The 16,969-nt window shown below is 36.7% G+C and overlaps 1 protein-coding gene across 1 annotated transcript in view; it reads left to right on the top strand.

Annotated features, from left to right (window-relative positions):
- The first annotated feature begins 9,402 nt into the window (after window positions 1-9,402).
- LOC127841430 (protein Wnt-4-like) overlaps window positions 9,403-16,969 on the top strand; it is a 71,665-nt gene continuing 64,098 nt past the window's right edge. The window contains exon 1 of the mRNA XM_052370252.1: window positions 9,403-10,792. Coding sequence (XP_052226212.1) covers window positions 10,692-10,792 — 101 coding nt within the window. The 5' untranslated portion in view covers window positions 9,403-10,691. The remainder of the gene's footprint in view (window positions 10,793-16,969) is intronic.

The raw sequence follows: 16,969 nt of genomic DNA, 5'->3' as shown, positions 1-16,969 counted from the left end.
ATTTTTCACCAAAATATAATATTTTACCCTCAAAGAATTTTTTTTTTCTTTTGGGAAGTTGACGCTTATCCAATTTGTACCATGTACAACGATCTCTCTCTCTCTCCCGACGAACACTCAAATCTGGGAATCCCAGTGATTCTATATATAGCTCTTAAATTACGTCATGGAAACCGGGCAACTAATCGTATTAATCATGTGACTATTTTACTGGATTCCGGTCTTGCGCGAGAAGGGTGTTTTGTCAATTAATTACCGGAAACCAGTCGAATTTTCATCCGGGTTATGTGAAAGCCAAGATATAAACGTTAAAACAGAAAAAGTCTCACAATTGGCGTTCATACACGAACAAAATAAAACGTTCGGACTCGGAAAATATTAATTGCGTTGACGTATTTTTTAAGAATGAATCATCAAAAACCGTTGAAACCCAGAAGGATTCGGAGGTACATGTAATCAACATCGATTAATACTGTCGGATTATTGTGAAAGTGAAAGTAGACAATCGGCAGCTGCCGCACCTTTCCCTTCCAAAACTGTTGCAGATCTAGATCGTCAACCCATTCATCATGAAATTGAAATCACAATATTGACATCGTTCCCCGGCCCAAGTTGAAAACATTTCCCATTATTAGATCTACCCCTGCAACTTTATTTAGGACTTTGTCTTTAATATCATACTTGTTCATGTGTTTAAGACCAAAAAGGTCACAGACATGACTCTTTTTCTAAAAAAAAACCTGAAGTCTGTAGGTCAGTTATAGACATTGAAATGAACAGTTTTTATTTTTTCCCCAAATATGTCTCTTTCGCGCTCGATTTTCCCCTTTTACCCAGCGTCCAGCGTCTTCCCCTTTTTCTAAAAAAAACCCCTGCATACAGTCTACAATTATGTATTTTCATGGTAGAATGAACCGCATGTGTTATGTAGATATATATGTGTTATGGTTCGTTTGTGTGTTTTAATTTAAATGTCTCCTTATGTGTCGCTTGAAAAAGCTGGTCCATCAAAAATGGTAAAAATCACTGCCTAAGCTGTTTATAATCATGACATCGTCAGTATTCAATTAACACAGCTGCTGAAACAGATACTTCAAGCATTACTATAAGTAAGTCGCGTCTTGTGAAATATTGGCCTTACAAATTTGGGCTTAATGAATATGCGCAAAGTATCATCCCAGGTTAGCCTGTGCAGTCCGCACAGGCTAACCACTGACGCACTTTCCGCCTACCCTGGATTCACGTCAAGGAGAGAAATCCTTTTAAATCAAAATATCAATATAAGCGTAAAGTGTAGTCACTAATTAGCCTGTCTTGACTGCATGGGCTTATATAGGACGACACTTTATGCATTTGAATTAAGCCCTGATTTCCCAATACATGAATCACACATTTTATGCGTAAATATGGCTATAATTTGCTAAATGAATTCCATTGCTTAGGGAAATGGAAGTGCATATATTTTATTAATATATAATAATGACTATTTAGATATATTATGACATGACTGTTCCTTCATCATCACAAGCCTTATGTACGGAAGAATGGTAATATAGATTTAAGGTGTTGGGCTTAATGCATGTGCGGCAAGTGTCGTCCCAGATTAGCCTGTGCAGTCCGCACAGGCTAATCAGGGACAACACTTTCCGCTTTTATTGTATTTTTAGTTTCAAGGAAGTCCCTCCTTACCGAAAATCAAGTATCGGCGTTAAGTTAACGCACATGCAATAAGCCCAGTTTTCTCAGAACAAGGCTCAATTAGAATGCTTTTCCAATAACAGAGAAAGGACTTTAAGCATGCTAAACAGGTGTGTCGCCGACCAAACTCTGGCCTTAGCTCATCGTCGGTGGCGTCTGCCTTTTGAACAAAAGTTTAATTCTGCTTATTACTCAACAAAATAGAAGAGCCTCGTTTTTCGACAACTGAATGTATGTGCATAATTTGTTGTCCCAGATGAGCATCTGTCGTAACCACAGGTTAATCTGGGACGACGCTATCCGCTTAGAATAGAGTTTCGTTTAGAAGAGACTTATTTTAAACGAAAAATACAAAATACATTGAGCCAGTTTTCCCAGTCCTGATAAATTGAGCTTTGTTCTGAGAAAACTGGGCTTAATGCATGTGCGTAAAGTGTCATCCCAAATTAGCCTGTACAGTCCGCATAGGCTAATCAGGGAAAACACTTTCCGCCGAAACTTAATTTTCGGTTAGGGGGCACTTCCTTGAAACTAAGTATACCATAAAAGCGGAAAGTGTCGTACCTGATTAGCCTGTGCGGACTGCACAGACTAATCTGGGACGACACTCTTTACGCACATGCATTATGCCCAGTTTTCTCAGAACGCGACTCAATTGTAATCGTCTTGTTATCTATAACACTTTATGTTGATGACTGTGGATGCTTCTTAATAATGTAACACATCAAACAAGAAGACTATAATAACATTAAATTAACAAACAAAAATGCCATACCCCACTTCGACTCATCGGTTCATGCATTGTAGGTTAAAAGTCACTATACAAAAACGGCTCCACGTCAATACTCCCAATAGATGTAATTTTGAAAACCAGCCAGGCGTAACTGATAATGTCTGATTAACAATGTTTTACGACTTTCACTCGACAATAAACTCCGAAACCATTCACTATATCAAAGCGCAAGAATTTGGCAATTAGGATATAATTCGTTTAAAGTCGCGTTGTTAACCCTTATAAAAGCCGATTTAAAAACCGCATGGGTACCGTTAAAAAGATTTTACAGCTTTCATCCCAAGGATGCCATTGTTCTTTTGCAATTAACCCGTTCAGACAGCTATAAAACGGTTGAAATAGAACTGAATAAAGTATAATACTTTAATAGGCACATGGGGTCTCTGACTTGTTTTCTAACTAAGTCTCGATGAACTAATGCAGGTAAGGTTATGTATGTTGTGTTTGTTTTTTTAACTTCGTCGCAAAATGGCAGTGTAACTCAAATTATTTTACGTTACGGAAGTCGATATGACATCCAGACGGCAATATCGGCAAGCGACCGGTTCACAAAAATGGATATTGTCTTCCGGACGATCTTATTCGAAGAGTTAAAGTAACGAAGGAAGCGCGTGGTAAACGACGTATACAAAACAGCGATCTGGGTGTTCCTGCTAAAAAGTGCATGTAGCAGGTACTGCAGGGAATTAAAACATAGACGTGCAAACACACGCACACACACACACACGCGCGTGCGCGCACACCCGCTTACACCCCACCACAGAAAGAGAGAGAGACAATTATAATTAAATCGTTCTTATATGATTATATATCGTTCTTATATAAACGTGGCGATATATACCGCGACTTTAAAATAAGACCAGATTTCTCATGTCTGACCGCTCCCAGTTGCGATGATGGTGACCTCAGAATTTCAGGGATCCCTTTCTTTATGTGCCGTCCATCCCGAGTCGTGTACAAAGTCATGCCGCTACCGCATTAGGTAACTGTAAGCATGAATATGGTACGCAGCCATGATAAGAACCGAGAGGCTTCATGTCAGCATACTATTATGTCTTCAAAGTGTCAGGGTAATCATCATCTTGAAGAGCGTTTAACCCATTTATGCCTAGCGTCTAGAAAGAAAGGCATTGGCAAACAGCGTAGACCCAGATGAGACGCCGCATGATGCGGCGTCATATCAGGGTCTGCGCTGTTTGCTTAAAGGAATTTCTTGAAGAGTGCTTAAAGATGCCTTCAATCGTTATCAAGAACATCTTGTAAGTTTTAAGCGAATGTACATGCAAACCTTTAAATAATGTAGTTCAATTTTTGTAATTTTAACATAGTCAATATTAGGGTTAACTATTATTCGTTTTGAGTGACATTTCAGTTCACGTTTTATTTACAACATTATATCTTGAATTTTTAAATTGCTAGTTTTATTTTTGGCTTTAAGTGCTTAACAAAAAAATAGTATACGTTCCAAATCTACATGTTTTCTCCCCCCCCCTCCAAAAAAAAATCGACACATGTATTATGACAGAAATGTCGACACAATCGATATATTAATAATGGCAACCATATGCATCATATTTACCTTTAAAATAAACCTAAATGAAACGTTAATGTCAAAATGTAATCGGCCCTTTAACAAACTCACATCCCATATATGTTCTAACTTATGAAAGAATAGCACCATGAATCCAGAATTATTTCAACGTCATGATAGTGTCATACGGAAGTGGAATGACGGTCGCTTCAACAAACATTTATGAATGGCTTTGGTTCAACTGTGACTCAGCAATTTGTCCACATATAGTTCGCCGTAACTAAGCGTTGAATACATATCCGCGACAGACACGATGATGTTGTTGTATTGTTTTTGTTTTTGATTATGTTGGCGATGATGATTGTGAATGTGATTACGATAGTTCAATAATGGTAGTTGTGTTGTTGATGATGATGATTATGATGTTGTTGATGATGATGATGATGATGTTGTTGATGATGATGATGATGATGATGATGATGATAATGATGATGGTGGTGGTTATGATGATGATGATGATGATGATGATGATGATGATGCTGATGATGCTGATGATGCTGCTGCTGCTGCTGCTGCTGCTGATGCTGCTCACGCTGCCGCCGCCGCCGCCGCCGACGCCAGAAGCCGCAGATGATGGTGATGATGATGATGATGATGATGATGATGATGATGATGATGATGCTGAAAATGCCGTCATCGCCGTCATTATTATTGTTATTAAGAGAACACATATGAAGCAAAACATTAATAATACACTATGTATTCGCTTAAAGCGGGTATATACGATTTTGTCAAATATTTATGAATTTATATAAACTGTGTAAAAAAACTTATTATATATATTTCAATATAAATTAAAATAAAAGTTAAGAAGAACATGTGTCGAAAAATGCGAAATAAGCAAGATATTTAATTCTGAAATTGAAAACGGCTGTACAGCCGAATTCGCCAGCATGTATACCATACATGTACGATATGCATCTAAACTTACGAGGGGTGTTCCAGAAGTTCGTGGATTTTCGCTATAACTTTCATTTGGTAACATAAATGGACAAACAAATAGCATGTTAAGAATATTTCGTCCTTTCCAAATCTACTCTCCAAATATCATGGAAATACATAAAACAATAAATATATATCAGAGATTTAAACATGTGCACAATGCGCACACCGACGCACGTGTAACGTTTCTGTTCAACGTCAATGACGTTATAAAGTTAACAACTGTCAAATCTTTTCCACATAATCACCTCCAACGCGAATGCACTTTATGTGTCGGGAAATCCACTTGTCAAAAGTGTCTCTATACCAGTCAGCGTCAAAAGACAACACGATTCGCTTTGCTGCAACTGAAAGTTCCTGTTTACTTGCAAAGCGAATACCGCGCAACTGTGATTTAACTTCCGGGAAGGCGCGGAAGTCCATAGGAGCCAAATCTGGGCTGTAAGGAGGACTTAGGCGCTGTAACGTGAAATTTGCCGTAAATTCTGTTTATCAACGACATTTAAACCAAATTTAAATTCGCGTAACGCTCACACTTATAATAAAATACACGCGTGCGCCGCATGTCGTTACTGAGGTCTCTATGGCAACGCGTTTCAAACGCGCTCTATGTAATTCATGCATTTTTAGCTTATGTAAAAAGTCCGTGATAATTGGTTTGTATAATAATTTCATTGACTTTTACCAGCAAACTAATAAGTTATAGCGAAAATCCACGAACTTATGGAACACCCCTCGTAGTTTAACGGTTTATAATACAAAGACGAATGCTTCGGTTATTGTAGGAAAATATGCACGTCACTATCGGCTCGGGGCGCTAAATTGTCTTTGCTGCATTTTATGAAATTCGGCTTTAATGTTTAATTTTTCTTGCCTATTTTGTGCTATTGTAACATATTTTATCAATATATTACAATTAAACACTTATAAAAAATCGTATATACCCGCTTTAAATGATAGTATCAATAAGAACGGACAAGTTAACTAGTCAAAGCTTACATAACCTTTCGTACAAATGCAAAGTGATGTTATTCTTACATATTTGTTTATCTGATTAAACAAACAAACAGCGCGGTGCTTTTATTTACATCAGCATTTACGGCGACATTCTACCCTGTCTTGGGTGTACCCTCACTGTGCCTGGAGAAATATTTTAATCGTATTTTAAGACGACAAATGCCATTAATTTGAATTTATTCATCGCCTTCATATCTCTGGCAGTCCGGAGTAGGCAGTCATACGACGAGACATTCGGGACTTAGTCAACATTATTTCCCCACATATTTACGCTGACGTACATGATAATTATAGACTCGTGCTTGGCGTTACCTCTCATTCGGTGTTCGATGATGTAAGCAAATCACGGTGAAGGAGAATGAGTTGGTATAATTACTGTTTCTGAGAATGTCAGCTGCATACCATCAAACATTTATTTCCACGATAATGTCACAAGAGCACAATCTGATTTTGTCACCAAAAAAAAATCTGAACAAAACTCAATGTTTTTATCTTGCATTATTGTAAAATGTTACATTTTGTGAGGTTATGTCAAAAATTCTTGCTGTGTAGATTTTAATCAAAAACGTGTCGTTACTCTGTGAACAGTTGGTACGAAGTTACCAAAGTCGAACCCGACTTGAAAGTTTGACTTGTATTTTATAGATTACCATAGAAACATAAGTTCCATTTAATTATTCAACCTTTAAGGAGTTGTGAAATGGGTGTTGTTGCTGCTGTTATTGTTTTCCTTTTTTGTTTTTTGATTTTGTGTTGTTTTAATGTTTCTATGTGTTCGTTTGATTGGTTTTGTTGTTGGTGTTGCTTTGTTGTTGTTGTTGTTTTTTTGTAAGTGATACTTGTTGTTATGTTGTTGTAGTTGTTGTTTTGGGGGAGGGATGGGGTTGTTGACCTCGAATAGAGCCGTGCAATTGTTAAGCCCATTTATGCCTAGTGGACTCTCCCATCATTGGATCAATTTATTTCCAAAATAAGGGATGTCTAGTATATTTTTCTATATTTAGAATATTTCTTACAGAAATTCTTTTCAGCAAACAGCGCAGACCCTGATGAGACGCCGCATGATGCGGCGTCTCATCTGGGTCTACGCTGTTTGCCAATGCCTTTTTTATATACGCTAGTCATAAATGGGTTAATGATATATAAACAAAGTTCAACTGGACTTCAATAATATATGCTCCGTTCCGCATAGCTGAATGTGTGTTAGTATGATGTATTTAGAAATGCAAATATGTTTTGAACATCGGACTGTTTGTTAGCAACATATTGATTGAAATATAACATATTCGATATGAAGCATCAATATAATTCTGCGAATAACAACTTCGAAAAACGTTTTTTTTTCATTTACGTTAAACAATATACATTTAAGATACTTAATTTAGTGAATTAGAACGGCGAAAACTTTTCCTTCATATATCTATTAGAACGGAAACTATTGCATGTACTAATATTTGCACACGACATGAAATTACTGGCGCCTCTCCATTTCAGTGTTGCATTATAATTAACTAGAGCCAATATGGCTCTAATTCCAAGTAGTAATAATATGAACAGTTTATCCCTTATTTACGTTATGCGGAATATGCTATTAGATGCACACACTTTTACATTAACTAAATGTTATAACGTCATCAGTTCTATTAAAAGTAAACGTCCTTTTATTGTAGCTTTTTTTATTTTAAAGTAATGCATTTAATATGTTGAATGTTTGAAAGCACATAATCAAAGCTTGGTAAGAACGGAATATTCTCTCTCAATTTATTTATTGTATGTACAACGATGGAAACAAATGATTTCTTCACACAGAACCTTTGTCATCAATCGTTATTGACTTTAATTTACAATCAGACTTCCAATCTATTGAAAGAGCACACATATTAAATAACCCATTTATGCCTAGCGTCTAGAAAAAAGGCCTTGGCAAACAGCATAGACCCAGATGAGACGCCGCATGATGCGGCGTCTCATAAGGGTCTGCGCCGTTTGCTCGAAGGAATTTCTGTAAGAAATAGTCTAAATATACAAAAAATATACCAGACATCCCTAATTTTGAAAATAAATTGATCCAATTTAGAAGGATAGGAGAGTCCACTAGGCATAAATCGGTTAGGTTTGTCTTTCTTTTTTTACGACGTATTATTAAAACGTTTGTGACGGGAGATAATCAGTGATTCCTGTGTTATATTTATTTTCTGACTTTGTAATATCTGTATGAAAGTCAAGGATTTACTCACGAACGTTGTTTATTTTTTTTTTACGAACACTTTTTCACGCCAGACATTGCATGAACGATTGTTTTGCGCTATCAAAGCAAAAGTTGTCTGGTAAAGTAATTTCCTATATCGATGTAAGAAATTGCTCGCAAATAATAATGCGCGCTTAATGGGTATTCGGCTTACACGCATAGTTTCATTCATTTTTCATTGCGCGAGCTTCGTTCCGGAAAAATATCCCTTTCGCTCAAAAATGCATTATCATTAGCCCTACCATTGTAAAAATGTGCGAAAAAATTCAATATCATGCAACAATAACAAATCTGAGATGTAATAAAGGTTTTTATTGAACAAAAAAGTGCGAACAATTTTTAAAAAAAATGCGTCTTGACCATTAAGAAAGATTAGGCATTTTTAACCCATTTATACCAAGCGTCTAGAAAAAAAAGGCCTTTGCAAACAGCGTAGACCCAGATGAGACGCCGCATGATGCGCGTCTCATCAGGGTCTGCGCTGTTTGCTTTAAGGAATAGTAAGAAATTTTCTAAATATAGAAATAAATATACTAGACACCCCTAATTTTGGAATAAATTGATCCAATTTAGAAGGATGGGAGGGTCCACTAGGCATATATGGGTTAATATATCGAAATGCTTTCGTTGTTAAACGAACATTTTAATCACGGATAATTACCCACATTATAAATTAAATCATCCATGTGTTTTGAGTTAAACTGCAGTTTTATACCTGTGGACGCCTCTTTCAATAATTAACGTTTATGGTATCGTGTGATCCAAAATTAACTTTGTGAATGGGTCCGTTAATTAATTGAATGGACGTCTTGAACGATTTTTACAATGGTATGAAATATTTAAATTTAACGACTTTTGAATGAAGACTGATGGCTTAAAATTCAACGGGATGCTCTCGAAAATGGTCGGATTCCCATCGATTGATTACATTTTGTCGTGAAATATGTGATCCGCGGGTCCGCGTTGACAGCTTTAAACTATTTAACGCACGCTTGATTTGCTATTCTGTCGACGTCGATGTTTAACGGAGCGCGCAGAAAAACAAAACGCGTTCGGATGTAAAAAGTGGGCGGAGCTTAGTTGCCCGAGCAACTGCTGGGGGATTATAGAGACATCTTCAGCGAAATCTTCGGAAAAAAATAAAATAAGAAGTCGCTTGTTATTGTAATAAGATGTTAGTGTCTTTACAGCAAACGTGTGCCCGATGTACCTCCGCACATGTGATTAATTCGCCTTCGTGATAAGAGGCGATGCATTTATTTTAATATATTTGATGTTTCGAGATAACTTCTTTTCAGAGCGCTCATGAGAAGAGGTAATTTTACTATAATTAATTAGACAGATATTGTTTAGTTGCTTCAATACTGGAGTACTTTAGTTATTTATGAGTTATCTAAGGACTCGGATTAGAATGTTATAAGATTAAAGTCAGGCGGATGGAATTTCGGCGGATACGCAATGAAAATCTTCCCGTGTTCATTCACGTACTACGAAAGTGTGTTCGAGAAATAACGTCTTGGAGAATTAGAGACAGTGGAACGTGGTACTTAATACTGCACTTAGATATTGGCATATTACTTAGCTTAGGACATCAAAAGAACAAACCTGATCTCAAATTTGCTGAACCGTGTAAAATTATTATTTTAATTGCGAAGATGCTTGTTATAATCTCATTTCAAACGACGCGCTGTTGGGACGTAAATGTTCGGGAATTTCGTTCAAGTGTTCTAGAAGTAAGTGAATTATAGTGCAGGGAAAACGCATCATTGCGAAGGAGTCAACTAACAACGTTTGAATAGACGATACTATACATGAAAACCCCACCTTTCGAATACCGGAATAATATCTGATATGCTTTGTATACGAAAAAGTTATCGAAGCTTTGTGTGGTCGGATTTAAGGGGTTAGGTTGTGTTATTTTTTTTAATTGTTGATTTGGATATCGCCATCAAAATTGTTGGATTTAAAAATATTTTGACAACTGATTGGGCGGCGGAATTATTATTTTATGATCGTATGAAGTACGACTTGTGTTATTTTATGTTTTAAAAAGTTATTTTGAAAATTGCGGCATAATTAAAATGGCTGTGATATTTTGATACAAGCGCCACGCATTTGTTGTTCCGGAGAAATTACATGATTATATTGAAAGTATAGAACGTTTCAATAGCGAAGTAAGACTGGGACATGTGTTTAAACGAAAAAGATTTGATCGAAAATTAAATAATAAAATCAAAATGTAGGGATTTCATTTTAACACTTCTCCCATAACACTGTTTTCGAAACAGCTAAAATTAAAATAGAACGCAAATATTATAAACGATCGATCTGTATTGTATTGGATAAAAGTACACATCAGTCTGCGATATTCACGTGATTAGTGACGTAAAATCGGTGACGTCATGAAGTGGTTACGGGCTGGACCGGATGGAGTTGCTGGAGCGCTCATCTGGGTGACAATGTTGACTTCCTGTTTGCTGGGAACGAAGGGCATCAAATGGCTGTAAGTACATGTATAATCTTTAAGATTGATTAAGATGGCATGCTTTACACTGTGTTCATATAATACAGCAATTACAAATACTGTGATCTTAAAAAAGGATTGAGCATTTTTGCTAATTTTTCTTTCCTGGCCAAGCGCATTTTTGTAATTAAAATGACGCCATCGACTTGATATGACATCACATCAATTAAAACGGTTGAAAATTGAACGGCATATTCATGTAATTCCGGTAACCGTTAAATAAAAAATGGCAACAAATAGCAACCCGTTTCGTTTTAGATACTACGTCTATGTACAGCAGTCTTTAAAAATGCTAGTGATAATAATATTTTTTTGTATTCTTCAAGATATGTTTCTGTTTTATAAAATATCAATGTTCATGCAATATTGTGTCTTTCTAAACGAAATAGACATGTGAAGTATCCACAATAAAATATAAGAAAACAAATATCACTTCAAATACTCATAGTTAATATTTTAAAACTCAAATATAAAAGACCTAATTTGTTCAACAGGTTTATGATTACCGTTAAAAACGTATTAAGTATTGATGTGTGCACACAATTAAATTTAACCCATTTATGTCTAGCGTCTAGAAAAAAAGGCCTTTGCAAACAGCGCAGACCCAGATGAGACGCCGCATGATTCGGCGTCTCATCAGGGTCTGCGCTGTTTGCTTAAACGAATTTCTGTATGAAATATTCTAAATATAAAAATAAATATAATATGCATCCCTAATTTTGGAAATAAATTGATCCAATTTAGAAGGATGGAAGAGTCCACTAGGCATAAATGGGTTAAAAGAAAAATATTACAGAAGCAGAAAGTGTCGTTCATGTGAGGACTGCACAGGCTTATCTTGTACGACACTTAACGCACATGCTTTAAACCCTATTTTCACAGAGCACAGCCCAATTATAAAAGCTCAATAATTATGATTCAGACGAATTTGCTCATTTAAATCGACTCACCAGTCTTCACATGAAAACCCTTCCTCAAAACTATAAGCAGTAGCTGATGTTTTTTTTTCATCAACATCAACTTTAAAAATGCTACATTGGTAATAAAAACGCTGCTCAAAATAATTTTGACATGGGGTTTCAATAATCGTTACACATCTTCGGTGTTGTCAAAGATTTTATGGTCGGATTGATACTCCGATAGATTGAAGCCATCACTTTATATGTAAATCAAATTGATTCATTAAGTATAAGAAGTTATAGACTAGAACTAGCTAGAGCCGGGGCAAATCTAGCTCCAGAGGCTGGAAGTGGTATTAATAGTGGTTGAAATTCCTAATGTTAATAATATTGACATCATATCTGGTATAATATGTGTTCTCGTGTATTGTTAATGTTGTTTATGATAATATAATAGTTATTGTCCTGTAGTGGTCAGGTTTGGTGTTTGTGGTGGTAGCAGTGCTATTGGCGGTAACAGTGTTATGGGTGGTAGCAGAGCTATTATTGGTTGATGTGGTGGTTGTTGTTTGGTTGGTTTTGGATGCGGTGACAGTGGCGGTGTCAATAATATTGGAGACGGTAGTAGTAAATGGTGGTTTTAGTGTAATTTGATAGTAGCAGTGGTGGCGATGGCAGCATTATTGGTGGTTTTAGTGGTGGTAGTAGCAGTGTAATTCGTGGTAGCAGCGTTATTGGTTGGTTTAGTGGTGGTGGTAGCAGTGTAATTTGTGGTAGCAGCGTTATTGGTGGTTTTAGTGCAGGTGGTATCAGTGTAATTCGTGGTAGCAGCGTTATTGGTGGTTTTAGTGGTGGTGGTAGCAGTGTAATTCGTGATAGCAGCGTTATTGGTAGTTCAAGTGGTGGTGGTAGAAGTGTAATTCGTGGTAGCAGCGTTATTGGTGGTTTTAGTGGTGGTGGTAGCAGTGTAATTCGTGGTAGCAGCGTTATTGGTAGTTCAAGTGGTGGTGGTAGCAGTGTAATTCGTGGTTGCAGCGTTATTGGTGGTTTTAGTGGTGGTGGTAGCAGTGTAATTCGTGGTTTTAGTGGTGGTGGTTTTAGTGGTGGTGGTAGCAGTGTTATTCGTGGTAGCAGCGTTATTGGTGGTTTTAGTGGTGGTGGTAGCAGTGTAATTCATGGTAGCAGCGTTATTCGTGGTTCAAGTGGTGGTGGTAGCAGTGTTATTCGTGGTAGCAGCGTTATTAGTGGTTTTAGTGGTGATGGTAGCAGTGTAATTCGTGGTAGCATGGTTATTGGTGGTTTAAGTGGTGGTGGTAGCAGTGTAATTCGTGGTAGCATGGTTATTGGTGGTTTTAGTGGTGGTGGTAGAAGTGTAATTCGTGGTAGCAGCGTTATTGGTGGTTCAAGTTGTGGTGGTAGCAGTGTAATTCGTGGTAGCATGGTTATTGGTGGTTTTAGTGGTGGTGGTAGAAGTGTAATTCGTGGTAGCATGGTTATTGGTGGTTTTAGTGGTGATGGTAGCAGTGTAATTCGTGGTAGCAGCGTTATTGGTGGTTTTAGTGGTGGTGGTAGCAGTGTAATTCGTGGTAGCATGGTTATTGGTGGTTTTAGTGGTGGTTGTAGCAGTGTAATTCGTGGTAGCAGCGTTATTGGTGGTTTTAGTGGTGGTGGTAGCAGTGTAATTCGTGGTAGCATGGTTATTGGTGGTTTTAGCGGTGGTGGTAGAAGTGTAATTCGTGGTAGCATGGTTATTGGTGGTTTTAGTGGTGGTGGTAGCAGTGTAATTCGTGGTAGCAGCGTTATTGGTGGTTCAAGTGGTGGTGGTAGCAGTGTAATTCGTGGTTGCAGCGTTATTGGTGGTTTTAGTGGTGGTTGTAGCAGTGTTATTCGTGGTAGCAGCGTTATTGGTGGTTTTAGTGGTGGTGGTAGCAGTGTTATTCGTGGTAGCAGCGTTATTGGGGGTTTTAGTGGTGGTGGTAGCAGGGTAATTTGTGATAGCAGCGTTATTGGTGGTTTTAGTGGTGGTGGTAGCAGTGTTATTCGTGGTAGCAGCGTTATTGGTGGTTTTAGTTGTGGTGGTAGCAGTGTAATTCGTGGTAGCAGCGTTATTGGTGGTTTTAGTGGTGGTGGTATCAGTGTGATTCGTGGTAGCAGCGTTATTGGTGGTTTTAGTTGTGGTGGTAGCAGTGTAATTCATGGTAGCAGCGTTATTGGTGGTTTTAGTGGTGGTGGTAGCAGTGTATTTCGTGGTAGCAGCGTTATTGACGGCTGCAATTGTGTTGGTAGTAGTGTTATTGGGCGGTGGTGGTCGCCAAAGATCGTGGTATTATATTAACCCATTTATGCCTAGTGGACTTTCCCATCCTCCTAAATTGGATCAATTTATTTCCAAAATTAGGTATGTCTAGTATATTTCTTACAGAAATTCCTTTAAGCAAACAGCGCAGACCCTGATGAGACGCCGCATCATGCGGCGTCTCATCTAGGTCTATGCTGTTTGCCAATGCCTTTTTTTCTAGACGCTAGGCATAAATGGGATAAATTTACATGCTCCAGATCTCTTCACAATATTGAAACCAGCATTAAATGTCAACGCCGAAGCTTCTTGCGAACGAATAACTAAAGAATTCTAATGCGCTTGAAAATAACAAATCCGTTTATACCACGCATCAATATTTCGTTCTAATCACCATTCATCCGTTATTTATTTTTCAATTTTCCTATCGTGATGCATATCCGCCACGATTATAGGTGCAGTTTTTAGAATTTGAAAAACGAATTATGACAGACGATCATAATAGGATCTCACAGTTAAGTTTATATACCTGTTGGAGCTTTTAATTTTTCCTAAGAGCTTTAGTTATATTATCAGCAATATAAATTGATATGATCTGAATTGATTCATTCAATAAAGATGTTATGTTAATGCTTGTAACATATGCTGCAATAAAATAATTTTGGAGTGAATAATACACGTATTTAACCGTGCAGCTTGTAGATTTGCGGTATCTCGTCGTACTTAGTACTGAAGGCATGTATTATAATTTATATAAAAACTATAGGACTAGGGAATAAATAACATGGCATTAAAAAAACATCGAGACGATAAATAAAACATGAATAATATGATTGATTATGTAACATTATTTATATGACTAAAAATTCTTTTTCAATAGTCTTATTTTTTATTGAAATAGTTTATGTCATATATTGACAACTATGTGTTAAACAATTTTTCATTTTTCAATATTTACACCGTGTGCTCCTTAGTGATGATAATGGTAAAACCACTTCAACCTAAAGAGTATTATGCATTGCGATTGCTTGTTTCTTCAATTGGATGATCACTTTGTGGATAACATACCGCAGTGTGAGCGACATAACGCGTCCTCTGTAATTAACCCGAAACAGTAGTTAGTTTGTCAAAACAGATAGCTCAGTCTAAATAAATGCCTCCCAGTCATTGACTTTTATCCACCACCTACATCAAACGAAGGACCCAAGGCGATCGACGGTTTCACATGGCGTTACGTTACACACACCGTTCGTTGCTATTTGGCCGTGTATGTAAATAATTATGTTTGTAATTTTGTAATAGACAGTCGCCTTTCCTATCCAAACGACTTAGACCTTCGTTGTTAATGATAAATATTTATTAATGGGTGGGAATTATCATCATTATTAATATTATTATTATTATCATTATTCTTCTTATTATTTTATTATTATTATTATTATTATTGTTATTATTATTATTGTTATTATTATTATTATTATTATTATTATTATTATTATTATTATTATTATTATTATTAGTCATAACCATTATTATTGTTATTCAAATAAGTAGTAGAAGAAGAAGAAGAAGAAGTAATTAGAAAAAGTAGAGGTAGTAGTCGTTGTCGTAGTCTTCTTAGTAGTCGTAGTAGTAGTAGTAGCAGCAACAGCAGCAGTAGCAATAGCAGTAACAGTAGCAGTAGAAGTAGTATTCGCAGTCGTCGTCGTAGTCACAGTCGTAGTAGTAGTAGTCGTAGAAGTAGTAGTTGTAGTAATAGTAGTAGTAGTAGTAGTAGTAGTAGTAGTAGTAGTAGTAGTAGTAGTAGTAGTAGTAGTAGTAGTAGTAGTAGTAGTAGTACAACTTCAACGTCTACTACCACTACTACTACTGCTGCTGCTGCTACTACTACGTATACTACGTATACTACTACTACTACTACTATTACTACTACTACTACTACTACTACTACTACTACTACTACTACTACTACTACTACTACTACTACTACTACTACTACTACTACTACTACTACTACTATTACTACTACTACTACTACTACAACAACTGCTACTACTACTATTACTACTACTTCTACTACTACTACTGCTACTACTACTACTACTACTACAACTACCACTACTACTACTACTACTACTACTACTACTACTACTACTACTACTACTACTACTACTACTTCTACTACTACTACTACTTCTACTACTACTACAACTACTACTTCTACTACTAGTAGTAGTAGTAGAAGTAGTAGTAGAAGTAGTAGTAGAAGTAGTAGTAGCAGCAGCAGCAGCAGTAGTAGTAGTAGTAGTAGTAGTAGTAGTAGTAGTAGTAGTAGTAGTAGTAGTAGTAGTAGTAGTAGTAGTAGTAGTAGTTGTTGTTGTTGTTGTTGTTTGGAAAGCAATAGATCGGCAACAAATTTAAAAAGTTTGTACATTATTTGCAATTCTAGCAACTGCAGATTCCCTTATAGCACAAGCTAAGTCGTAATAATATATTAATTTGTTACACTATTAATTGCTATAATTGCTTACTATGTTGATATGTAGTATTTATGGTTGTAGCTTCTATTGCTGCTGTAATATTAACCCATTTATGCCTAGTGGACTCTCCCATCCTTCATAATTGGATAAATTTATTTCCAAAATAAGGGATGTCTAGTATATTTATTTTATTTTAAGAAAATTTCTTACAGTAATTCCTTTAAGCAAACAGCGCATACCCAGATGAGACGCCGTTTGCCAATGCCCTTTTTTTTGAATGGGTTAAATTAATGGTGGCCAGGTTTCGTGGTATAGTACCATCAAGTTCTTGAATACTCAACAAAACACTTTCGGCAAAATGAAATGCACCAAAATCTAAGGGGAAGAGATAGCAACAACCGGATCTAGTTGTCTACTTAATCCGATACATCGGAAACAAGCGTTCCATCAGTGAAAGACAGCCGGGTCGGAAATAGAGACT

Source organism: Dreissena polymorpha, chromosome 8 (assembly GCF_020536995.1).
Source record: "Dreissena polymorpha isolate Duluth1 chromosome 8, UMN_Dpol_1.0, whole genome shotgun sequence".
NCBI lineage: Eukaryota > Metazoa > Mollusca > Bivalvia > Myida > Dreissenidae > Dreissena > Dreissena polymorpha.
Note: the sequence above shows the minus strand (reverse complement) of the source record. Positions and strands in the feature narration are given on the sequence as shown.